This window comes from Salvelinus alpinus, chromosome 15 (genome assembly GCF_045679555.1).
Source record: "Salvelinus alpinus chromosome 15, SLU_Salpinus.1, whole genome shotgun sequence".
Taxonomy (NCBI): Eukaryota; Metazoa; Chordata; class Actinopteri; order Salmoniformes; family Salmonidae; genus Salvelinus; species Salvelinus alpinus.
Genome location: NC_092100.1, coordinates 58,268,544 through 58,294,482, shown reverse-complemented (window position 1 = coordinate 58,294,482; position 25,939 = coordinate 58,268,544). Strand labels below are relative to the sequence as shown.

Genomic DNA, 25,939 nt, shown 5'->3' with positions numbered 1-25,939 from the left:
ACACAGGGGTGATGGATGATTTCATCAAGCAGCTGAGGGACAACTTCTCCACCAGATTTGAAGACCACAGCATGCCCAAGGATTTCATTGCGTTTGTACGCGATCCTCTCACAGTCCGCCCAGGTGGAGAATACTCCTCCCTTGCTAAGAAAACTATACCCTCGCCGGATGAGGCCTCAATTCAAACTGAGCTGATTGAATTCCAGACATCGAGACAAATCAGGGATGCGCTCAGGAGTGCCGAGTCCCTGTGTGCATTTTGGGTGGCATGCTCAGAGGAATACAGCACAGTAAAGAAACTAGCATTTTATGTGCTAACAATGTTTGGATCGACATGAGTCCTCATTTTCCTCTATCAGCGCAATATAGAGTCGCGACAGGAACCGGCTTTCACACAAGTCAATCGAGGACTGCCTGCACATCAAAATCACATCCATCCATCAAACCAGACATCCACAAGATTGTGTCTGAGGGGAAATACAACTTTTCTCATTGAATAAGTAGCTTAGTGGCCTGTATGACTTTATTTAATCAATTCTAATATTATTGTTTGAGGTTATCCAGGGATATTTACATCTCAAGCTGACAGTATGTTCTGTTTATTCTGTCGTTACAAGAGCAGGCTATCCCGACACAGACAGCCTTTTGTTCTTTAAATTATTGTTTTATGTAGGATGCTACTTTTTTTTACCATTTGCAATTGTAAGTAGGCCTAATAAAACAAATCCTACTTCTATTAGGCTGTTAAGGCTGTTAAGCCTCATAGCCTACCTCAGCCAGTTAAGTTATTTTATATAGGTCTAGGCTCCGAAGAAATAGACTATAATTAAGCCCTCTTGTTGTTTGTAAAGTCAAATTAAAATGAAGATTATTGTTGAAATAAATTGCTCGAATGGTGTAGGTTTTCTCCATCTGTTGGTTTTGGACAAGGAAATCCTGGCCGGCCAAACCCTTCCCTATCCCGGACAACGCTGGGCCAATTGTGCGTTGCCCCATAGATCTCCCGGTCGCGGCTGGCATGGGTATCGAACCAGCATCTGTAGCAACGCAGATAATTACTTTGACTGTTAGGGCTTTCAGGAGAAACAGAACATTGCATGTCAATTCATAAACCATGTGCCATGGAATCACTTCCCAACTATTTTGTAATCTATATGGCTCTCCATCAATAATAAAATGTAGACGAATGGGGTGGGGTGAGGAGTACTTGGAAAGGTGTGACTTTCAGGTTACAATAGGCTATAAGTATACAGCAGATCACCGATATTCCTCACTTTGATTATGCTGTAACAACATACTGCAGTACCATGACCAGGACCTCTATTCATTTAAGTGAGCAGATTAGGGCTTTCAGGAGGAATGGAAAATCTACTGGACATTTAAAAAATCATGGTAGACTTGGGGATTTTGGTCACGGACAGTGCTATTCGCAAACACTATCATCAGATGCCTGTGTTATGCCGAACGCGAAAGCCCAGGAAAATGAACAGGTACAGTAGGCGACAATACTGTAAAGTAGGCCTAATAATGCCGGTCTTTACTGTATGCTGCACATTTTTACATTGTATTCCATTTCCAGCGAGACTATTCAAGCCATCGACTCACTGATGAATGAAGAAGATGAGCGATCGGCAAAGGCCATCTGTAATCTGCTGGTATCACGGCACAACATCAACATCGCTCTAATCACTGTCAGAAGACAGTTGAAGAAACTTGCGTGGACTTATGGAAAGGATTGTTCCCCCTTCCTTCCCCATCCCCCTTCCTTCCCCATGGGCTATGTCCATTTTCTGTGCGCTCTTCTGTGGTCCGTCCCGTGCCCCCTGCCCTCGTGCCTTGAACTTCGTGCGCCCATCGCTATCTCAGCTGAAGAACTGCAAGGATATCCCATTGTGCACCATTCGGGAGCCATGACCAATATGACCAATATATACTGTATTGTCCTGCTAATGGCCCATCCTAGAAACCTTGTTTGCAGAATTTACAGCCTGCTACGCTTGTGACAAACAGGATTAATAATATATATCTGTGAGAATATCTATTTTATTTTTTTATATAGTTCAAAATTAATTAATAATAATAATCGCTTTGTGTAGATTATTAGGTTTTCAAATAACGTAAAGTGATCGAGATAAAGGGCCATTCTTGAACATGGGGTGAGACATTCTTACTAATTTGTAAATAAAGCTTTGTTATTTAGAATTATATTTCTGTTTTTAGAGGGAGAAACCAAAAGCCTACCATCGCCTCACGGGTCTCCCGGTCACAGCCAGCATTTGTAGCAATGTAGTTTGCACTGAGACGCATTGTCTTAGACCACTGCGCCACTCAGGCACTATACAATGTTACCGGTTGGGAGTAGGCTACAGTGCTGCAGTAAGAGCAAAATAATCCTAACATTTCCACACCTAATTGTAGTCTAAGTTTCTCTTAGAATAAAACGCTTCGAGTAACAACAGTTTTAGTAAGAAATGCTGAAGTCGTGCACCATTATCAGTTTCTATTTGGTTTATGTCGCCCATTCATTGTCAGTTAGAGACACAGTAGCGCCATGGGACCCAAAAGCATAATCAGTGTTCTAACTCCCCCTTACGCTGGTCTGGAGCAATGAAGCAGTGACGCAGAGTACTGTACTAAAGCACAAATTACTTCTAAGTCCTGCAGCATAATCACAAAACTTTTAGATGAGCAACCACTGTAACTTGAATAAACATACCTTTAAGAAGTACACCATGCTCAAACATACAATCAACAAGATGCTCTTCTTTAAGAAAAAACACCACCGTTTTATTCATCCGTGACGAATAAGCAACATTTTCATAGCCTACCTTCTCTCCTACGGCGACCAGAAAGTCCTCCTCAGTGACAGAATCTTCAGTAATACACCTGAAGCCGTGCCGAAGTGACAGGGATGGCATCCCCATGTGTGCCGCCATCCCCGCCAAAACCAGGGCAATTCCAACATGAAATACAATATACCTAATTCTACCACTGAAAGTTTGTAAGTCTTCATAAGTTGGATTACTAAATCAAATCCAGCTTGAATGACCAATATTGAATGAACTGAACATGAACCTATACCATCCCACAATCTTTCGTGCATGTAATTGTGTCTTTGTTATTGATCTCAGTGTCAAAGACCCCACCCCATAATATTCCCCTACCTGGCGGCCACGTTACGCGGAATGACAATGGTAACCCTGGTCCAGCTTTCGTAGTCTCCCGTGGCATAGACAGTGGGTTCCCTGAGCTCCCGCACACTGCCCTCACAGCCGCCCGCCCCAGAGGATCCTAGGTAACAGCCCTCCTTCACCAGCGCCCAGGTACGGCCAGCATCATGGGAGTACTGCAGCAGGACTGAGGCCGATGCACTGAACTGAGACTCGCAACCGATGTTCAACTGAAGAAGGAGGAGGGGGGATGATGGGGAAGGGGGGGATGATGGGGAAGGGGGGAGAGAGACAGAGAGAGAGAGAAAGACAGACAAGAAAGAGAGAGTGTGTGTAATGTTTACTGTTAATTTCTGATTGCTTATTTCACTTGTTAATTTTTTTCACTTACTTTGGCAATGTAAACATATGTTTCCCATTCAATAAAGACCTTTTGAACTGAATTGAGAGGGACATTTTATTTTAGATCCACTTTTTGGCATCAGTAATAAACATTACACAAACACATAAAAAAACATTTAAAAAAGTAATTGCCTTATGTACAAACCTGTAAAAGTGTTAGAAGGTCAACTTAAAACTTCCTGAGAGAAAGACAGAAGGAGGGAGAGATGAGAGAAAGAGAAAGGAGGGAAAAGGAAACAGAGAGAAGAGCGAAAGAGATAGGGAGAGAGGAGAGGAAGAGAGAAAGAATGAGAGCGAGAGAGCGAGAGAGACTGTACACATACCTTAAACTGCAGTGTGTACCCTGGTCTTAGCACCAGGTCTCTGGTCACTGCCACCCTGTCTCCGTCAGATCGCCCGAACACCATAGCAGAGGGGGTGGGAGCACAGAAGCTGCTGTTCCTCTCCTTTTCCATACCCTCATTGCCCAGCATGAGCCACACACTCATCTGGTTCAGAGGGTAGTCAAACGCCGGCTTCTCATAGAAGTTCTACAAACAGAGAGATAGCAGATGTTAAGGATGGTGCTGCATTGCAGCCAATAAGTTGCAACAGTAGACACATAGCTGACGTTCGGCATCATAGTGAGCTCAGACATTCAGACATGTCCTATACACAATTTCCAATGTTTATGTTTCATTGTGATTATATTGACCACTAAATCCCAGAATCAGATAGATTGCCACAAAGTATAGAAGGCTTTTGTTATCATCTGTCTCAGTGTTAGCCAATAGGATTGTCAGTTATTTTCAACTAATGAAATCGTGACCTGTGGCAGCGTGGGGTCGTCAGCCAATGAGAGACTTACCTGTGGCATAGTGGGGTTGGCCATGGGGATGATGTGTTTCTCTCTCTCTGACAAGATGATGATATCATCGATGGCCCACTGGTCGTAGCCGTCCCCAGAGTGAAGGGGCTGCCACCATCTGAACCGGGTACACGGGGTCTTAGAGGCCTGTGGCAACTCATAGTGGACAAACCTAGGGAGGAGAGATCAGTCAGACAGTCAGTCAGTCAGTATGCCGGTCAGACAGACAGACAGTCAGTCAATCACATTTATAAGGCCCTTTTAACATCACCAGTCATAATGTGATTTACATTAATCTGCATGGCCTAGACCCCCAACAGCGCGCAAAAGCATAGTAGTCTCAAAGGAAGAACCCTTGAGAGGAACCAGTCCCTCCTCTTCACCGTGGCTTGGGGAAGACTATGAAGTGCATCTAAGCGATGATTCCTCTGTCATTACTGTACAGCAGCACCTCTCTCTCCCCTCCCTCCCTCTCTCCTCTATCCCTCTGCTCTCCTTACCGTGGCTTGGTGAAGTCGGTGAAGTACATCTCAGCGATGAGTCCCCAGCTGATTCCTCCGTCATTACTGTACTGCAGCAGCACTCCTTCCTCCCTGCTGTCTGCCATGTTACATTGTACCCAGTCTCCGCCCACACGCAGGTAAAACTGCACAAACTCTGCCCACTCTGTGTCCAGGTCATAGCTCACCAGCTGCCTCAATCCGGCCTGTTACACACACACACATCATAACAATAATGTTGTTTAATGGTTGTTATCTGGGTCAGATAACCACATCTTTGCCTGGTTGCTAACTTTCTTATACAACCAGTATACGACCTGATCATGATGCTATAAAAGACATCATAATGACAACATTGCAACCAGTTTTAGCTACCGGGTATGATGTCACTTTGTGTAAGTGTGTGTGTGTGTGTGTGTCTGTGTCATCCTACCTTGCTGAAGTAGAGCGAGGACCCAGAGGAGACCACCCCACAGCCCATGTCAGGTGTTACCACCTCTCCACCAATCACCTCCTGCCACACGGCCAGCAGACCATCCTGGGACTCAAAGTCTGACAGGATGCTGGAAGAAAGAGGAGAGGATGCCTGGCAGTCTGGACCTGAGAAACCTTCATCACACCTGGGGAGAGGAGAGTATAAGCAATGATAAAGGGTTATAAAGGGTTTCCCCAAGCTCATTACTGCATTTCTATACAATAAAAAAACTTTGAATGCTATTTCAAGAACAGCAAAAACAAGCAAAAATGACACAAGCCATTATCACCTCAGTCGAGCCACAAACACATAGCCTATTTGCTATACAATTGTAATGTTACAACCCTGAAAGGGGGGAAATATGAGAAATTATTCACACTGACATGTAGCGTCAGCGACTGTTCAGTCAGTTGTATCGATGAATTGCATAATATCATTACCTCAACATACTCTACTCATCATTAACTCTTTTCCCAGATTACATAGCGTTGACATTTGTATTCCTAGGCATTACTAATCAAGCTCCACACAAACAGACATCAATGGAGCACACCGGTGATATTTTAATCACATTGCCTACGAATTATTTGAATATTACTTACGATTCTGTATTAATATCAGTGATGTAGTGGTAAAAGGTGGGTAATGGGTAAACTACTCCAATGGGCGATGGAGATAAGACAAACAACCACCGATATGAACAAAAAAGTATCACATTTTACAACTGTATTGTTTGCATTTTTTATGCATTTTAATGTAGGTCTGTAGGGAATATAGGTTCTGGTTTGGGAACCACTGGTTTGAGAATCACTGTACTAACCTCTCTCTGCTTGCTTCCGTTCTCGCTCTCTCTCCTCTGTCTCCTTCTGCATGCATTCATTGACTGACTGACAAATCTATAAGCGACTATTTAGCAGTGCACTCATTATGCGGTTTTTGTTTGTTCGGGGGATGTCTGTAGACACGGCAGTAGACACGGCTAAGTTTTAAAATTGCCTTTTGTCCGGCATTTCATGAACACACTGTCAGCAGCCTACTTGAGACAACTTCGAGCTGAGGTAGTTCGTTTAACGTTTCAGGCACTCGGCTTGTGCCGTGAGAGGGCAGAGTTAGCCGTTTGAGAGAGTGGTGAACTGCTGTACTGCTAAAAAGGCAAATCCGGGAGCAAAATCCGGGGGACGCAGGCGAACCTAGCGAACAAACCACTGTTCATGATTCCACTCGTTCGCAGAGGCAGACGTGATTAGAACTCAGTCAGATCAAGAATATAAGCGTTCTGAGCTTTGATCAACGCTGGGAGCAATATTAACGATCTTGACCCATAATTTATTTTCTTGATTGTGTACAAAATATATATTTTTTATTATTTCTTTATTTTTAATTAGAAAACATTTCAGTTGTCCGGACCTCAGTGTCCTCATGTAGTTACGCCCATGAGTGAGCCTGTGAAGACACTTTTTTTTCTTTTTCGTCCTAACTCCAAAGAGTAACCAGCGGTTAAGGAGGTTTTGAGAGATTTTTATTTTCCTGCGGCATAATTTCTACTTTGGAGGAATGCAGTGATATAAATAACCAAGGTGCAAATGAAGGTGAGCTGTTTTATTTTGACCTTGAGTCACGCATGTTATAATGTGCATACATTTTCCTTTTGAAAAGGGCTATTGCTGTTACAGTTTCTAGTTATCTGCTCAAAATTCTATCAGCAACATAACTTCCCATTATGAAGCATTAGAAGAAGACAAAAAGGAATATTGCCAGTTGAACAACATCTATTGCAGGGTAGATCAGAGTTAGAATTTATATAGCTGGCTATAAATGGGTGTTGCATTTCACTTTATGGGTTATGTAGGCTTGTAACCTATTGATTTCTACTTCAATACAGATAATAACACAATTAGGCTATAGACAGTCAGATTTCCAATCGTTCCAATTAATTAAATATCCCTTGATCTTAACGAATATGGATTAGTCCATTTTGTTTACCTGAACATAACCCTGAAACCAAAGCCTAGCCCACTCTGTTGTTTATGTTTTTGTTGTCATGGAGGAATGATTGGGCCCATTGCTTCAAATAATGAAAAATCAACAATGCTCTCATGGAATGGCATGCCTTGGGCACTACCGAAAAGTGCTATTTGCATGTGAAAAATGAATGCCATGTGCTGCATAGGCCTATTGTTTAAGATTTTGTTGGTGACATGTGACTGCTTTTCCTTCACGCTGCGGTTCAACTAATTCCAAACCATCTCAATTGGGTTGAGGTCGGGTTATTGTGGAGGCCATGTCATCTAATGCAGCACTCCATCACTCTCCTTCTTGGTCACTGAGCGCAAACCAGATGGGATGGCGTATCACTGCAGAATGCTGTGGTAGTCATGCTTGTTAAGTGTGCCTTGAATACAAATAAATCACAGACAGTGTCACCAGCAAAGCACCTCCACACCATCACACATCCTCCTCCATGCTTCACGGTGGGAACCACACATGCGGAGATCATCCGTTCATGTTTCTTGGCTCAAGCAAGTCTCTTCTTATTATTGGTGTCCTGTAGTAGTGGTTTCTTTGCAGCAATTCAACCATGAAGGCCTGATTTCATGCAGTCTCCTCTGAACAGTTGATGTTGAGATGTGTCTGTTACTTGAACTCTTGGAAGCATTTATTTTGGCTACAAAATAAATCTGAGGCTTGTAACCCTAATGAACTTGTTCTCTGCAGCAGAGGTAACTCTGGGTCTTCCTTTCCTGTGGCGGTCCTCATGAGAGCTAGTTTCATCGTAGCGCTTTATGGTTTTTCTGACTGCACTTGAAATGTTCCACATTGACTAACCTTCATGTCTGAAATGAATGATGGATTGTCGTTTCTCTTTGCTTATTTGAGCTGTTCTTGCCATAATATGGACTTGGTCTTTTACCAAATAAGGCTATCTTCTGTATACCACCCCTACCTTGTCACAACTGATTGGATCAAATGCATTAAGAAGGAAAGAAATTCTACAAACTAACTTTTAACAAGGCACACATGTTAATTGAAATGCATTCCATTGACTACCTCTTGAAGCTGGTTGAGAGAATGTTAAGAGTGTGCAAAGCTGTCATCGAGGCAAAGGGTGGCTTCTTTGAAGAATCTCAAATATATATTTTGATTTGCTTATCACTTTTTTGGTTACTACATGATTCCATAGGTGTTTTTTCATAGTTTTGATGTCTTCACTATTATTCTACAATGTAGAAAATAGTAAAATATAGAAAAACCCTGCAATGAGTAGGTGTCTCCAAACCTTTGACTGGTACTGTATATCAAAAGAGCACAAGTTTGAGCATGTGTCCGTTAGGCCTATGGATTTTTTTGGGTTTATCAGCACAAATTAGATTGCGCAATAACAAGTCCCACTCGTGGTCTTCTTAAATAGTTTTTGACTGTATGTGGAGCACAATACCAGATAGTAGTTTAGGAGGGAGTAACAAAAAATATATAGCAGTCAGAGTGCAGTATAACTAGTACAATGCAGTTATTCTGCAATTACTGCATACAAAATACCACAGTCGACTGCAGTTACTCTACTTTTACTGCAGTTTCAAAACTGCAATCTATGTTTGTAACGGATAGGCTGGGATCCGCACTAAGCAGCTGTTGCATTTTTAACTGTCTGTCCATGGGTCTCAAAAACAATGATTGATAGGCAGCTTACACTTCTTCAATTCAACCATTATTTGGTTAAAATACACCTATACATTTGTGAACAGCCATCCACGACAACCACAATCCGTAAGGCGCAAATAGGCCGAGGTGAGAGAGCAGAAGTGTGATTCACATCATTGTGATAATCGTATCGCCCGTAAACTACACCACTGCTCTCCTCCTTACTTACCTCCAAGTGTTTATTGAAGTGAGATGTATAATCTTTGGATTCAGACAGCAGTTGCACCATTCGACTGTTGTCTACAAAAGCCTATTCCTGCTCTTTTCCTGCGATCCATCAAACACATTTGGTGGTGTGTCATCATAGTGGTCTCTGACTTGTGGTCAGACTCAGGTGGAACAAATTTGAACTTTTCTCGATGCTGATTTGAATGTCATTGAGAAAGCAGAAAGGTGTTATAAATATTTTTTTTCAAAAACATCCTTTCTACATTTTAAACTAATCCTAGAAGTAATCATGTAGTTTTTCTAAAGCATCTGTAATCTGATTACAATGTATTTTATGGTAACGTAACAGACTACAGTTTTTGTAATCAGATCACATGTAACGCGTTACATGTAAACTCCCAACGCTGTGCGCCCTCTTACTGGGTATTAGAATGATCAACACGCGCAAGGCATCTTCAGATGGTTTTCTGTTTCTGGCAAGGTAAAAAGTCATGTATCGAGTTAGTTTCCACACTAAGTAACACTGTAAGTTAACAAGTTACTTTTAATGGAAGTAATGTTCCCCAACAGTGGCCCTCACTGACCTGCAGTGTCCGTGGTCGCACCATCCGTGTCCGTGGCACATCTGAAGGCACTGCTGTCCGATGTAGATGTCATCCAGAGCCCATTCATCCTGCTCTCCATAGTAGTTCTGGATCCAACGGAACCGCGTGGCACTGGACCTGCACACACAAACAACAGTCAGACACAAAGAGAACCAAACCATCCTGAATGTATTGTCAGGAAAGCTCATAAGCAAATGTCAGGACCAGGATATACATTTGGTGAGCAGGAATACCAACAGAGTTGATGAAATGGGCATTGGCAGATTGTTAAAAACACAAATGGAGAAATAATATGCTTGAACACCACATTTTATAAAACCCCAGAACACTAATGAGACTGGGGAGGTGACACGGATCAATATTGGATCCATCCATACTATATCATCCTTTTTGTTGCTTTACCGTCCGTGATGGGGGTGCTCCATCACCTGTGTAACTATATACAAGCATGTATGTCTGAGTACCAGTGGATTATGTCTGTGAAATGAAAGTGCACCCCCACCTAGACCCCTAATGTGTATTTTAGTGCATGACCCTGCATGTGTCATGGTGATGGATGGTGGAGCCACCACGCCCAGTTAGGTTTATTTGTTACAGTCAGAGCAGTCACAGCAGGTTAGTTCCCTGCAATAGTGACCCAAAATCGACCCAGAGGTGGCCAGGAATCCTTCATGAATGAGATGAGATCAGGAAACCTACTTATTTAAGGCCATAGGGCTGGGGAGGGGAGGGTAGAGGAAGGTGTGGGGTGGGGGGGGGGGGGTGGGGATGGAGAGGTGAAGGGAGACAGGAATATTGGTTGTAGGTCAGAGTGCCCTCAGGGAGAGGGGAGTGGGAGGTGTGTGTGAATATCTGAGTGTTCACATTGAGTGTGTGTGTGTGTGTGTGTGTGTGTGTGTGTGTGTGTGTGTGTGTGTGTGTGTGTGTGTGTGTGTGTGTGTGTGTGTGTGTGTGTGTGTGTGTGTGTGTGCACTGCGGGCCCAATTCAGAGTTGAGATTAATGTGCACAACTCAGACTTTCGTAAAGCATTCTGTCAATGGGTATACCAACCTGTATGGATGAAAGAATGCGTGTTACCCACCATGCTCTATGAGGCAGGGGCAGAGTGATGCGTCTCCAGTCAGTGAACTCAGAGGGATGGTACACACTGGGAGCAGTGAACTCTGAACAGCTGGGCATCCCTGGTAGGCAGGCCTGGGAAGGGGAGAAAATACTCAGTCAACTCCATATTAATACACCTGACAGTACAGACACACTTCATTATAGATCTTCCAGTATCTACATGTTTTATGGTTGTTATACCTACATCAGATAAATGCACTTATTGTATGTGGCTTTAGATAAAACCGTCTGCTAAACTTATGTATGGCTGCATCAGTTCCACAAAAGAGCTGTAAAGAAGCTCTGGAGAGTAGCTCAGTCAGTACCACTAACAACTGAGATCATAAACAGACCTAATACCGGAGAATTCCCTCAAAGCTCATCAATAAGCTAAGGAACCTGGGACTAAACACCTCCCTCTGCAACTGGATCCTGGACTTCCTGACGGGCTGCCCCCAGGTGGTAAGGGTAGGTAACAACACATCCGCTAGGCTGATCCTCAACAAAGGGGCCCCTCAGGGGTGCGTGCTCAGCCCCCTCCTGTACTCCCTGTTCACTCACGACTGCACGGCCAGGCACGACTCCAACACCATCATTACATTTGCCGATGACACAACAGTGGTGGGCCTTTCTGCCTCAACGTGATCAAGATAAAGGAGATGCTTGTGGACTACAGGAAAAAGAGGACCGAGCACACCCCCATTGTCATCGACGTGGCTGCAGTGGAGCAGGTTGAGAGCTTCAAGTTCTTTGGTGTCCACATCACCAACAAACTAACATGGTCCAAGCACACCAAGACAGTCGTGAAGCGGGCACGACAAAACCTATTCCCCCTCAGGAGACTGAAAAGATTTGGCATGGGTCCTCAGATCCTCAAAAGGTTCTATAGCTGCACCATCAAGAGCATCTTGACTGGTTGCATCACTGCCTGGTAAATCAACTACTCGGCCTCAGACCACAAGGCACTACAGAGGGTAGTGCGAAAGGCCCAGTACATCACTGGGGCCAAGCTTCCTGCCATCTAGGACCTCTATACCAGGCGGTGTCCGAGGAAGGCCCTAAAAATGTTCGAAGACTCCAGCCACCCTAGTCATAGACTGTTCTCTCTGCTACCGCACGGCAAGCGGTACCGGAGCGCCAAGTCTAGGTCCAAGAGGCTTCTAAACAGCTTCTACCCCCAAGCCATAAGACTCCTGAACATCTAGTCATATGGCTACCCCTCCCCTCTCCACACCACTGCCACCCTCTGTTGTCATCTATGCATAGTCACTTTAATAACTCTACCTTCATCTACATACTACCTCAACTAACCGGTGCATTGACTCTGTACCGCCACCCCCCTGTATATATTGCTATTTTTTACTGCTGCTCTTTAATTACTTGTTACTTTTATCTCTTATTCTTTTTTGAAACTGCACTGCTGGTTAGGGCTCGTAGGTAAGTATTTGACTGTAAGGTGAAATGTTGTATAACTGTTGTACTTGGCGCATTTGACTAATACAATTTGATTTGAATATGTGAGTAGACTTTATAGCATAATGCTATCGAAGGTAATTTAAGGTATACCATATCATACTCTGCACTTGTTGAAGGATGACATTTTCTATATGAATATTTATGGGTTTTTTTTTTCCTTTGTGCTATTTTCCAGCAAGGGTGACTTACAGAAGGACGTTTCATCAAGTCATTAACAATAATGTAGGAATGGACCCTCACATCACATCAACACAACCCCCTTTTAATGGACAGCGGGCCCTTTAGACCAGGAACCCTAGTTGACCAGAAGAAGTCCCTTTTGAAATGGGGACCAGCAGAGCCAAGATATGGCCCCAATCAGCCAGCTATCTCATGTGTTCTAAACAAACCGGAAGATCCCAAGGTGGAATCATTTTTGCTCCAGTATACGACAGCGCAATAAAACCAGATACTTGGTCTTGACCAAAGGTGGGATGCCTTTTTCTAAGACAATTATAATTGAATGTTATTTGTTGGGCAAAAGATATATAGGTACAACAATATGTACAATATTGTATTTACAAATTACAATAAAGTATTAATTAAAACAATTGTTTCCAAAGTGGTTCTCGATTACTCAATGAATAATGGACCAAAATGTCATAAAACACCTTTCCTAACAGCACATCAAACATGAATGACTCATAGTCTCAAGTTTCTAAGTTTAATATTACATTTATATAAGTATTTAGACCCTTTACTCAGTACTTTGTTGAAGCACCTTTGGCAGCGATTACAGCCTTGAGTCTTCTTGGGTATGACGCTACAAGCTTGGCACACCTGTATTTGGGGAGTTTCTACCATTATTCTCTGCAGATCCTATCAAGCTATCAGGTTGGATGGGGAGCGTTGCTGCACAACTATTTTCATGCCTCTCCAGCGATGTTTGCCCAGGTTTAAGTCCGTGCTCTGGCTGGGCCACTCAAAGACATTCAGAGACTTGACCCAAAGCCACTCCTGCATTGTCTTGGCTGTGTGCATAGGATCATTGTGTTGTTGGAAGGTTAACCTTTGCCCTAGTCTGAGGTCCTGAAACCTCTGGAGAAGGTTTTCATCAAGGATCTCTCTGTACTTTGCTCTGTTCATCTTTCCATCGATCCTGACTAGTCTCCCAGTCCATGCAGCATGATTCTTCCACCCCCAGAAATGGAGCCAGGTTTCCTCCAGATGTCAAGCTTGGAATTCACGCCAAAGAGTTTCATCAGACCAGAGAATCTGAGAGTCCTTTAGGTGCCTTTCGGCACACTCCAAGCAGGCTGGAGTGCTGCAGAGATGGATGTCCATCTGGAAGGTTCTCCCATCTCCACAGAGGAACTCTGGAGCTCTGTCAGAGTGACTTCTCCCCGTTTTGCTCAGTTTGGCTGGGCGGCCAGCTCTAGGAAGAGTCTTCCAAACTTCTTCCATTTCAGAATGATGGAGGCCACTGTGTTCTTGGCGACCTTCAATGCTGCAGAAACGCTTTGGTACCCATCCCCAGATCTGTGCCTCGACACAATCCTGTCTCGGAGCTCTGCGGACAATTCCTTCGACCTCATGGCTTTGTTTTTGCTCTGACATGCACTGTCAACTGTGGGACCTTTTATAGACAGGTGTGTGCCTTTCCAAATCACGTCCAATCAATTGAATTTACCACAGGTGGACTCCAATCAAGTTGTATAAACATCTCATGATGATCAATGGAAACAGGATTCACCTGAGCTCAATTTCGAGTCTCACTGTACATAAAAAGTGACTGGTAGTAGGATATACATAAATAGGTAAACAGGGCTGAAAAGTGACTGGTAGTAGGATATACATAAATAGGTAAATAGGGCTGGAAGGGGCTGGTAGTAGAATATACATAAATAGGTAAACAGGGCTGAAAAGTGTAATACTTATGGTAATACACTAATGGTAGTATTTACAGTACCAGTCAAAAGTTTGGACACACCTACTCATTCAAGAGTGTTTCTTTATTTTTACTATTTTATGCAATATAGAATAATAGTGAAGACATCAAAACTATAAAGTAGCACATATGGAATCATGTAGTAACCAAAAAAGTGTTATTTTAATATTTGAGATTCTTCAGGAATCAGGAAGGAGCCACCATTTGCCTTGATGACAGCTTTACACACTTTTGGCATTCTGTCAACCAGCTTCATGAGGAATACTTTTCCATCCGTCTTGAAGGAGTTCCCACATATGCTGAGCCGTTGTTGTCTCAATTGGGTTGAGGTCAGGTGATTGTGGAGGCCAGGTATTCTGATGCAGGTCCATCACTCTCCTTATTGGTCAAATAGCCCTTACACAGCCTGGATGTGTGTTTTGGGTTATTGTCTTGTTGAAAAACAAATGATAGTCCCACTAATTGCAAATCAGGTGGGAAGGCGTATCGCTGCAGAATGCTGTGGTAGCCATGCTGGTTAAGTGTGCCTTGAATTCTAAATAGATTTCTGACAACGTCAACAGCAAAGCACACCCACACCATTACACTTCCTCCTCCGTGCTTCACGGTGGGAACCACACATGCAGGGGTCATTGGTTCAGCTACACCGCGTCTCATAAAGACACGGCGGTTGAAACCAAAAATCTTATATTTGGACTTATCAGACCAAATGACAGATTTCCACCAGTCTAATGTCCATTGCTCGTGTTTTTTGGCCCAAGCAAGTCACTTCTTCTTATTGGTGTCCTTTGAAGGGAAAGGGGGATACCTAGTCAGTTGTGGTTTCTTTGCAGAAAATCAGAAAGGCTGGCATGTACATCATGGATGGCTGGGAGCTCATTGGGCCATCCACACCACCCTCTGTAGGACCTTCTGGTCGTGGGCGGTGCAGTTGCCATACCAGACTGTACAACCAGTCTGGATGCTCTCAATAGTGCAGCTGTAAAATTGTTTCAACCTCCTGAGGGAGAAGAGGCGTTGCTGTATTTTCTTCATGACAGTTCTAGTGTGAGAGGACCATGTTAAGTCCTCAGTGATTCGGACACCAAGGAACTTGATGCTCTTGACCCTCTTCACCTCGATGTGGATGAGGGTGTAGATCTGTTGGGGTGGAATACGAATTGGAGTGGGACTAGGGTGTCTGGGAGGATGGAGGTGATGTGGGCCAGATCAGCCTTTCAAAGCACTTCATGATTTCAGATGTTAGTGCTACAAGGCGGTAGTCATTGTGGCAGGTAGCGTTAGAGTTCTTGGGGACAGGAATGATGGTGGTCAGCTTGAGACGTGGGGAAGACAGACTGTGACAAAGTGAGGTTGAAAATGACCGTGAAGATGCGTGCCAGCTGGTCTGCACATGCACTAAGAAGTGCCCTGGAATACGGTCCCCCTGGCTTTGTGAGTGTTGAGCAGATTAAGAACGTTACTCACGTCAGCCTTGGAGGGCGAGATCACCCAGTCCTCTGAGATGGTGGGGGCCCTTGTGCATGGCTCGGTATTGTTTTTGTTGAAGCGTGCATAAAATGCATTGAGTTCATCTGGTAGAGAGGCATTGTTGGATAGATCATGGCTAGGTCTACCTTTGTAATCCGTAAACGAATATAGCCCCTGCCACATTCGTCGAGCATCGGAGCCGGATGTAATAGGATTCCACCTTGTTCCTATATTGTCATTTTGCCTGTTTGATGGCTCTGCGGAGTTACCATACCACGGACATACCAACCCTAGGATAGGTCAGGGGAGACTTGGATGACTCTCTCCCCCTTTTCACGCTTGAACCAATAAGCAGAGTCAGATAGTTTGGTGGAACATTTTGAACACTACCCTCAAATGGTGGGAATAAAAGAATGAGGAACGTTTCACACCTCAGTTCCAGTTCCAGTCTTGGCTGTCAGATGTAAATGTCGAGACGACTTCTGGACGAACCACCCAAGGACTTACTCTGGCAAATTGTTATTTTTCAATTGAAGCCGAGCTAAGGATTCCAGATCACCAGCTCACATTTTTTCGATGGATGGTGTGCTGAACATGTAGAATGTTGAGGTGATGTCCTGGGCATGGGCAACTGCATGTCTCATGTGCCCTGGGGTCATCCTTATGACATATTGTGTTACCACCCTGCCCTGGTTGTCATATGGTGACCAGAACCATGTTATTTTGCTGTTCTTTGACAAAAATTTCTCTTTTTCAGCTTGGGGGATTTCTTCTTCAACTGAAGATGATGCATTGTGCTCTGGGTTATATTCTTCCCCATCTTCTTCTTCAGATACCTCCTCCTTTTCTAAATCATTGTTCTCTTGTTCCTCCTGGACATCTGAAAAAATCTGATCTATGACCTGTTGGTCACTGAAACGTGCACCATTGGCTTCAGCAAAGAGAGAACTGGGGGGACTGTCATCTGCAGCACCTTTATAGCCTCTGACTTCATTCCCCATTTGTAAACAATTTCAAGAAATGTTTATTTTGTCAGATTTTTTTATTATTTTGTCTGAATTTTTATTTATTTTGTCTGTGAACTTGAGTCATGTGTGGGTCGTGGAGGGAAGATGCTGCACATGCACATGAAAGTTTTAGTTTTGTCTGAGTTCAATGAGTAGCACACAATCTCAATTTCTCATTGTGTGTGTGTGTGTCTTTGTGGTTTTTGTGGTGTGTAAATTATTTTATAACTGCCGGGTCAAAAATGATCCTAAGGCAATCTTTGTACCCTGGTGGTGTACAGCTTTCATGGAAATATGAACAAAGGCGATGTTTCACTTTTTCTAATGCTGGTGTCACTCTAGGAAAGCTCATCAGATTTCAAGTTGAAAAAATATCATTTAGGGGGTTTCCTCTGCTGTTAAACATAGTGGCGGGTCATTTTCTACCCTTAAGACAACACAAGTGTGAAATTAAGTAACTGCTAAACTTTAACATTAGAACTGAACCACTTCTTGTCCCTTTTAAGATGATTCCTCCAGTCACAATTCATAGAACACACCCTTTCGTAGTATGCTCAATCCAAATTGAGAATATCAACCTGCAGCAATTTCCTGGTAAACAACCTATTGACTTCATAATTTTCTCCTGTTTGTCATATGCCATTATCATCATTCATCCTGTAACCATTGATACCTTTTACTCTTTATTATTCTACTTTTGCATTTAACCTGTTGTTGTGTGTTTCTCTGATACAAAAGAAGCGCTACAAAACGGTACAAATTCACAAATCTGATATTACGCTCATCAGATATATCTTCAGATAAATCAATGATTACAATTTTGTCTTATAGTGTTATTGTTAAAATCACTCATAAGTCAGATCTTCTTAGAATACCATTTTTGTCCAATAATGGACTGGTGCCCTGATTCATAAAAAAAATATGAAAAATCCTTAGAGATAAATTCATAAATTTACAGTAATAACTTGGCCAATAATATGAGCGTCAATACAGAAAGGTAGAAGGAAGACTGTTCCAAATTATATAACTCGGGTGTAAAATCTTTGCTGTTCCTAATAAAATAAATAAATAATAAATAACCACATTCTAATCGCTAGACTCACACCCCTGAGCAAGTGTGCCAAATTCCATGACTGTCAAACAGATAAAGCGATACACAGTGTACAAAACATTATGAACACCTGCTCTTTCCATGACATAGACTGACCAGGAGAATCCAGGTGAAAGGTATGATCCTCATTGATGTTAAATCCACTTCAATCATTGTTTATGATGGGGAGGAGACAGGTTAAAGACACATTTTCAACCTTGAGACAATTGAGACATGGATTGTGCATGTGTGCCATTCAGAGAGTGAATGGGCAAGACAAAAAAGATTCCAGTGCCTTTGAACAGGGTATGGTAGTAGGTGCCAGGCATACCTGTTTGTGTCAAGAACTGCAACGCTGCTGGGGTTTTCACACTCAACCGTTTCTCGTGTGCATAAAAAATGGTCCATCACCCAAAGGACATCCCGCCAACTTGACACAATTGTGGGAAGCATTGGAGTCAACATGGGCCAGCATCCCTGTGGAACGCTTTCGACACCTTGTGGAGTCCATGCCGCTACGAATTGAGGCTGTTCTTAGGGCAAAGGAGGGGTGTTCTTAATTTTTTGTACACTCAATGCATATGTGCCTTTTATTGTTGATCATTCATTATATTTCACTACTTCTTCACCTCTTTGACCAGGTGCCAGGTCAGGCCATGATTGGTGGAGAACTCCAGGCGGACCTGTGTGTCGATGTGGGGGGAGGGGTCTCGGCCGCAGCCCATGACCAACGAGAACTGCAGTGTGTAGGAGGCTCCAATCTGCATGGACTGGGTCTCCACATAACGGATACTGGAGCCTGGGCTGGGCTCGCCTGAGAAACTACAGTACAATAAACGGTTAGCTAACACACATTAACAACACATAGAACTGCTTATCCACATAGTGTCTACTGGAACAGGGGCCTGAAAAACACTTCATACGCATCTCTTGGCTCAATCTGAAGCAGAGGTGAATGGTTTTTACCAATACCTGTAAAGCTGTTGGTAATGTTTTTTTAGCAGTATTTGGTTTTATTTGAGTAGATTACACAGGTACATACAATATTTGTGATGACACTATACCCCGGGAGAGTATGTTGTGTTTTGTTCCGATAGCGTAAAAGCCCCAAAAAACAAGATAATAGCAACGATTCAGCACCACTGAGATGGACTGCGACATAACTACAATTATGTAGTTCAGCACCACATGACAGTGTACAGAAACCTTCCAAGGCGCAACATCTCTCCACTAGCCTGAAGATAATTGGGAAGTACTGTAGGGCCGGAAAGTGAGAAACGCTTGTCTTTAGCGTACCTGAGTGTCCAGTCGTGCTGGCAGTAGGGCTGGACGTGCCCCAGGTAGAAGCCCAGACTCTGAGTGACGTCAAGTACATTACTGAAGTCCAGACTTATGGTGTTGAACAGCACAGAGGTCATAGTGATCTCATCCACTGCCCAAACGTCATGCCCACGCCCAGAGTGGTACGGCTGCCACCAACGGAACTGCACCCCAAACTTACGGGCACCGGGGGGGAGCTCCACTGATACAATCCTGTAGAGGCGAGAAGGAAGGAGGAATGGAGGGGAGAGAACGAAGGTAGGTGGAGAGTGAGGATGGAGGGACGGAGAGAGGAACACAGGAAGGGATGGAGAGAGGGAGAAATGAGATAAGGGCAGGTGGAGAGAGAAGATGGAGGGAAGGGAAGGAGAGGGAGTGGGATGGAGTGTTGTCAATGTTCTCAAAATAATCCAAACAGTCCAGATGGAGTGAGTCACATTAGCAAGGCTCTGACTGACTGGGTCTGGATGGTGCTCTTCTATAACCCACACAGCTATGGACTCAATTACCTCCTCTCAGCAGACACACACACAATGTGCATTCACTCCTCTATCCCGACACTTTGCCCCCAGCCTTCTGCCCCCTGATGAAGAGCTCTCTAGTTGGCCCAGGCCCAGCTCTGCGTGCGCGCGCGTGCGTGCGTGCGTGCGTGCGTGTGTGTGCGTGTGTGCATGTGTGTGTAGCCGTTTGTCATTACAGCACACAGTAGGCAGTACTAAATGGGTCACTGGGGGTTACATCTCTCCTCTCAGCACCAGGCATCCATTAGCACAAGAAATATGTGTGTTAACAGTATTACAGACGCCTTAGGACTGTTTTACACATGCGCGGACACAGAGACACACACACCTCCAGCCCCCCCACCCCCTCCAGTACAGTACCTGGGTTCGTGGAAGCCCTTATATGCGTAGTGTTGCAGCAGGGTCCAGGTAATGCCATTGTCTGAGGAGAAGTGCAGCAACACACCTTCTCCTGGTTGGTCAGGGGCAGGACAGGAGCTCAGGATGCTACGACTTCCCAGACGCAAAGTGAACTGGAGGTACCTGGGGGAGAGAGGGGGGGGGTGGAGAAGGAGAGAGAGAGAAGGGGTCGAGGGGTAGAGGGAGGAGAGGTGAGAGAGGAAGGGAAGGGGGTTAGACAAATAGACACAGATGGAGGAAGGAAGGGTGGGAGAGGAGGAGGGGCGGCAGGGTGATGGATGAGATGATTAAACGAATGAGGACAAAAATAGATAGAAGAGAAGGATGAGAGGAAGAGTGGGGGGAGAGAGAGAGAAAGACAGAGAGAGAGAGGGTGAGAGAGAGAGCGAGAGGGAGGGAGAGAGTCATACACATTTAGACATTTAGATGTTTTCACCTTCCTCTCATAATGTGTCTCTGAGAGTTGACATATCACCAACTAGGGAAGAGAGAGATGGTAGCACTCAGAATGCTGCACTATTCATCAACACACACACACACACACACACACACACACACACACACACACACACACACACACACACACACACACACACACACACACACACACACACACACACACACACACACACACACACACACACACACACACACACAAACACACACTGCCCTCAGTGACACACTCAGCCTCCAGCTCCCTCTGTCCTTGGCTCTGGCTCAGTGTGGCTCTAATCACCAGCCCAGTTTCCTCTGGCAGGCAGGCGCTCACTCAATCTGAGAGGAAAGTGGTATTAAATATGGCCGTCAGGTGGCACACAGGGAGCCACAGAAGGCATAATCAATCAAACACAGATGCCATCTCATCTCTCTATCCTTCTCTCCTACTCTATTCCTCACTCTCTTTCATTCTTTCTTTCCCCTCAAACCTCCTCTCATCTACAGTCCCCATCCATCTCACACCACAGGGATGGAGGGAAGGAGAGAAAGAGGGATTTTTTTTTTTTTTTTTTTTTTTTTTTACCGTTCTTTTCCCAGGTAAGTTGACTGAGAACACGTTCTCATTTGCAGCAACGACCTGGGGAATAGTTACAGGGGAGAGGAGGGGGATGAATGAGCCAATTGTAAACTGGGGATTATTAGGTGACCGTGATGGTTGAGGGCCAGATTGGGAATTTAGCCAGGACACCGGGGTTAACACCCCTACTCTTACGATAAGTGCCATGGGATCTTTAATGACCTCAGAGAGTCAGGACACCCGTTTAACGTCCCATCCGAAAGACGGCACCCTACACAGAGCAGTGTCCCCAATCACTGCCCTGGGGCATTGGGATCTTTGTTTAGACCAGAGGAAAGAGTGCCTCCTACTGGCCCTCCAACACCACTTCCAGCAGCACCTGGTCTCCCATCCAGGGACTGACCAGGACCAAGGAATAGGTGACAGAGGAGAGGAGAGAGGTGACTTGTTGGAACTTCTGCAATTTCAATCAGAGATTAGAATGCCTGCTGAGGATATGAGATGAACCCTGCTATGATCCCAGTATAATGTATTCTGTGAAACTGACCATTAGAGAAGGTGTGTAAATGTGAATATTCATGTGTACCTCCAAGTCTCATTCATAGACATTGACTGAAAATGCAAGACATTATCATTATTTTTCTCTCTCCCCTTTTTTCCCCGTACAGTAATACATGAGTATGTGCATGCACCTGTGAGTGTGTGTCCCTAGCCCAGTACTGTACCTGGCCTGAGAGCTGTCGAGCGGTGTGGTCACCAGGTGTCGTCTGCTGTCCCTGTTGAAGACCAAAGCCTTGCCACTGGCCAGAACCCCACAGCCGAAACTCACCTCCGCTCCCCTCAGGGAGGAGAAACTGTGGAAGGAGGAGATCAAGAACTTCAAAATCTATTGCCACTCCAGAGAAGCTACTAATGCAACATAAACTGTAAACAAAATAGAATGTTCAGACAATTATAATCGTTTTTTTGCCAGCAACAATAGCACATTGTCCTAATAGCAATGTAACACAGTGCTTAACGTTCAACATGTGTGTGTGTGTGTGTCTGCCAGTCCGTCCGTCTGACTGTCTATCGTTGAGAACGTTCTCCTTTTAGTTTACCTGTGGTAGGAGGAGAGTCTGGGGGAGGAGAAGCCCTCAGACAGGAAGGCAGAGAATGTCTGGGATGCCAGCTCACACGCTGGACCACTGAACCCTGGGTCACACCTACAGGAGCAGAAGGGCGGGGAGGGAAGGGTATGGGGGGGGGAGCGAGAGGAGGGTATGAAGGAAGAGTGGGAGGAGAGGGGGAGGGAAGGGAGGAGGAGACAGGGACATAAATGGTGGGGGGGGGTAGAAAATATGGGGACAGAAGAAGAACATATTAGGAAAGGGTGGGAGGGAGAGGAAAATTGGGATGAGAGAGGGAGGCAAGAAGGCAGAATAAGAGACAGAAAGAGAGAAAGAAACGAGACAAAGAAGGAGAAAGGCAAAGTAGAAAAACAGAGAGAGAGAGAGAGAGAGAGAGAGACGGGAATGGATCCAGATACAGAAAATAATACATATTAATATATGCAAATAAAAATAAAAATAAAATGATTTGAGACATTTGATGAATCAGCAATAAAAGAGAATGAGAATAATTAATTCAACATATATTATTCATTCTTTCATTAAGTTCTGTTCTTACTTGCAGCCGGTGCGGGAGCAGTGTCCTCTTCCAGAGCAGAAACGTAGGCAGGACGGACCAATGTACACTGGATATATACACAAATAAGAGAGAGATAAGAAATTATATACATATGGACTTTGACATATAATACCTTTGAAAGATGGTCGTGGTTTCTTTTTGAGTTTCTAGAAAGTGAATCTTTAAGGGATTTGAACCATTCAACTTAGCATCGCCAGACCCATGCTCTTATGAGGCACACAGGACCACTAGTGTGTGTAAGGTTCTCACCATTGTCTATGGCCCACATGTTGCCAGCACCCATGCCACTCTGTCTCCAGCGGAACTGTGTGGTCTCAGTCAAGGCAGCGTTGGGCAGTGGGATGGAGATCCTAGTCCAGCTGTAGATTGGTAGAAACATAGTTTTAAATATAACACTAGTAGTAATTGAATGTATCTCTATGGACACACACTAATCTGTGTGTGTGCGTGTGCGTGTGCGTGTGCGTGTGCGTGTGTGTGTGTGTGTGTGTGTGTGTGTGTGTGTGCGTGTGTGTGTGTGTGTGGTGCCTACCCGCTGTAGTTGTCTGAGGAGTAGATGGTGCTGTGTGGTAGGTGGGGGCCAGCACACAAATCTGGAAGACACTCCGTGTGGAGCAGCGACCAGGTACGACCATGATTGGTGGAAAACTCCAGATTGACACTAACAAAGCGATAGACAAATCTTATCTACACCTCCAAATGATGCAAATATAAATTTAAAAAACAAGACAAAAAAGTTTGAAACTTTGCACCCGTGGAAATGGACACCTGAATATTGTATCATATCATATTGTAGCGAGGTTCGATCTCTTGACGGAACGGCTAAGGTACTGGGTTGGACCCGGGTTTGAGTCCCGGTCGTATCATATCGTACCTGTTGGAAGGCTGGTAGGACCCACAGCCCAGGTTGATGGAGAACTGTGCTACATGGGTATGTGTGCCAGGAAGGACAGGCAGCAGCTGCATGAAGTCTACTGCCCAGACGTGACGGTTGGCACCGCCATGTGCCCGCTGCTCCAGGCAAAACTGGGTGATGGGGGTCTGGAGGTCTGTGGGCAGGGCTACTGACACTACTGACGGAGTCTGGTGGAGAGGGGGAGGGTGAGGAAAGAAGGGGTGAGTTGAAGGAGAGAGGGAGGGGAGAGGAGATGAAGCGCAGTTGAGGAATTAAAAATGATTCGAGCTGGATGGAGCAACATATTTTACATTTAGCTAGCTAAACATGAAAAATACCGTTTGAATTTGCTCAGTTCATAGAGCAGCCTAGTGTAGTAGATGGAGCAGGTCTATGTTATGTGTGTAGTCTCACCCTATAAGAGGAGTACGGCAGGGTATCCAACAGCACAAGGTCTCGTCTCCCCTCTGACCTCCCAAACAAGATGACATCATTCTCATGGGACTCGCCTGGGTCACACTCCCCACCACCTGCAGGGAAACACACAGACACGCACGCCTTCTTTGTCAGGAAAACATTTGGCTGCAAGCATAAAAAGACGGATAGCTTAGCTCCCCTTCATCTGCACTGATTGGATAAGACTTGACAGGTGAAAACAATATGGTGGAAGCTCAACAGGTCAGTGCAAAGAAGGTATTTACATCATTGAGAAAGAGTCTGTGTCAGTGGTAGGTGGTTCTTACCCATGGTGAAGTAGAACCGAAGGTTTCCGAAGGAGGTGGTATCCAGGTAGGGAGTACACATCTTCCTCTCTCCGTCCCTCTCAAACACCAGGGCCATGCCTGACTCTATCTCCCCACAATGGGTCCCATACACAGCCCCCTCGATGTCCCAGCTACACACAGAGAGAGAGAAGGGTTACATTGGAATAGCAATCCTATCTCAGCAGTTTCTGTCTCTCCTTCTCAGTACTGATGACATTTCCCTGTGTGTGTGACAGATGGAGTATGGACAGGGAGGTGACACCTGTTCCAATCCTCAGCAGGATCTGCTTGAGCCACGCATGACGCATGAGATATGACACACGTACGACAAAAGACAGGTTTCAACTGACATAGACAGGTCCTCTGAACTGAAATACATGACATTTGAGACACAATGATGGGAATGAGATAAGCCTTGTGAGTGACAGACACTCAGTCTCCAAGACCCAGGTTAAGGCCAGAATAAAAGCACTTCCAAAAGCACTTCCATGATGATGATGATGATGATGATGATGATGAAAGAGCGCGTTTGATGTGTGAAAGGGAGAGATGAGCTGTGTTCGAATTCTCATACTAACTTCCCTAACCGTACTATGTGTTGTGTGAATTGAGTATATAGTATGCTTATTGGTCATAGTATGGACATAGTTAGTATGCCACACATTTTCCGTGCTTTTAGTGCCGTAATGCAATTCCTCAGAAAATGGGCGTGGCTTCATAACTTTTCAGATTTGAAGAAAGCCGCAATCCGACGAGAATGGATACAAATCCATTGCTTTAACTAATTATGACAAATGTTGAGAAAATGTTGAAAAATGTCATGAAGTAATACCTTTTCAAAGAAGTTACATTACATGTTATGTTGGCTGACAATTTGTTCGCTACGCTGTCCTTACGAACCGCATAGCATTAGAACAGTATGTACCTGTATGTTAGCTAGTTACAATGACGTTAAGCCGTCATTGTAAATAAGAATTTGTTCTTAACTGACCTGCCTTGTTAAGTAAAGGTTAAACAAAAAACATTTAAAACATTTACCTAACGTTTGTTGGCTACTAATACATCGAACTCGCCAGGCAGTATATTAACTATCTGCTATCTAACTAACTACCCAACATTTATTGGCTTGATTATTTACATCACTACATTCTCAGCTAAGTGGTATAGTCGATCGATTCAATGGCTATCTACTCTGATTTCAGAGCACTCTTGCGCAGAATAACTGATGAACTTATGAACGCACAACACCCGTTGAATATGGCCGGAGTCAGTAAACGTCTGCAAAAAAAGCATATTTAAATTGTTGCCAGCAGCACAGTTACAGTCACCAACGCTCTGGATAACATGAAAACAGCCTAAGCAACTCTGCTAGGGAGGGTAAAATGGTCAGAGTGAGCG

At 44.4% G+C, this 25,939-nt stretch overlaps 1 protein-coding gene and 1 long non-coding RNA gene across 3 annotated transcripts in view; one reads left to right on the top strand and one right to left on the bottom strand.

Moving 5' to 3' along the window:
• Positions 1 to 25,939, bottom strand: part of LOC139540428 (reelin-like) — a 261,766-nt gene that overhangs the window by 58,961 nt on the left and 176,866 nt on the right. For both annotated transcript variants that reach the window (XM_071344234.1, XM_071344235.1), the window contains exons 12-29: positions 24,521 to 24,672; positions 24,192 to 24,307; positions 23,757 to 23,965; positions 23,415 to 23,543; positions 23,132 to 23,241; positions 22,862 to 22,928; positions 22,294 to 22,398; positions 21,919 to 22,047; positions 20,140 to 20,301; positions 19,235 to 19,471; positions 18,568 to 18,760; positions 10,949 to 11,061; positions 9,846 to 9,983; positions 5,353 to 5,539; positions 4,920 to 5,125; positions 4,420 to 4,591; positions 3,896 to 4,102; positions 3,165 to 3,400 (exon numbers count right to left, since the gene is read on the bottom strand). In XM_071344234.1, the coding sequence (XP_071200335.1) occupies positions 3,165 to 3,400; positions 3,896 to 4,102; positions 4,420 to 4,591; positions 4,920 to 5,125; positions 5,353 to 5,539; positions 9,846 to 9,983; positions 10,949 to 11,061; positions 18,568 to 18,760; positions 19,235 to 19,471; positions 20,140 to 20,301; positions 21,919 to 22,047; positions 22,294 to 22,398; positions 22,862 to 22,928; positions 23,132 to 23,241; positions 23,415 to 23,543; positions 23,757 to 23,965; positions 24,192 to 24,307; positions 24,521 to 24,672 (2,868 nt within the window). The remainder of the gene's footprint in view (positions 1 to 3,164; positions 3,401 to 3,895; positions 4,103 to 4,419; positions 4,592 to 4,919; positions 5,126 to 5,352; positions 5,540 to 9,845; positions 9,984 to 10,948; positions 11,062 to 18,567; positions 18,761 to 19,234; positions 19,472 to 20,139; positions 20,302 to 21,918; positions 22,048 to 22,293; positions 22,399 to 22,861; positions 22,929 to 23,131; positions 23,242 to 23,414; positions 23,544 to 23,756; positions 23,966 to 24,191; positions 24,308 to 24,520; positions 24,673 to 25,939) is intronic.
• Positions 6,569 to 21,975, top strand: LOC139540429 (uncharacterized). Its single transcript, XR_011668193.1, has 3 exons — positions 6,569 to 6,983; positions 18,580 to 18,777; positions 21,862 to 21,975. It is a non-coding gene; the product is annotated as an uncharacterized lncRNA (long non-coding RNA).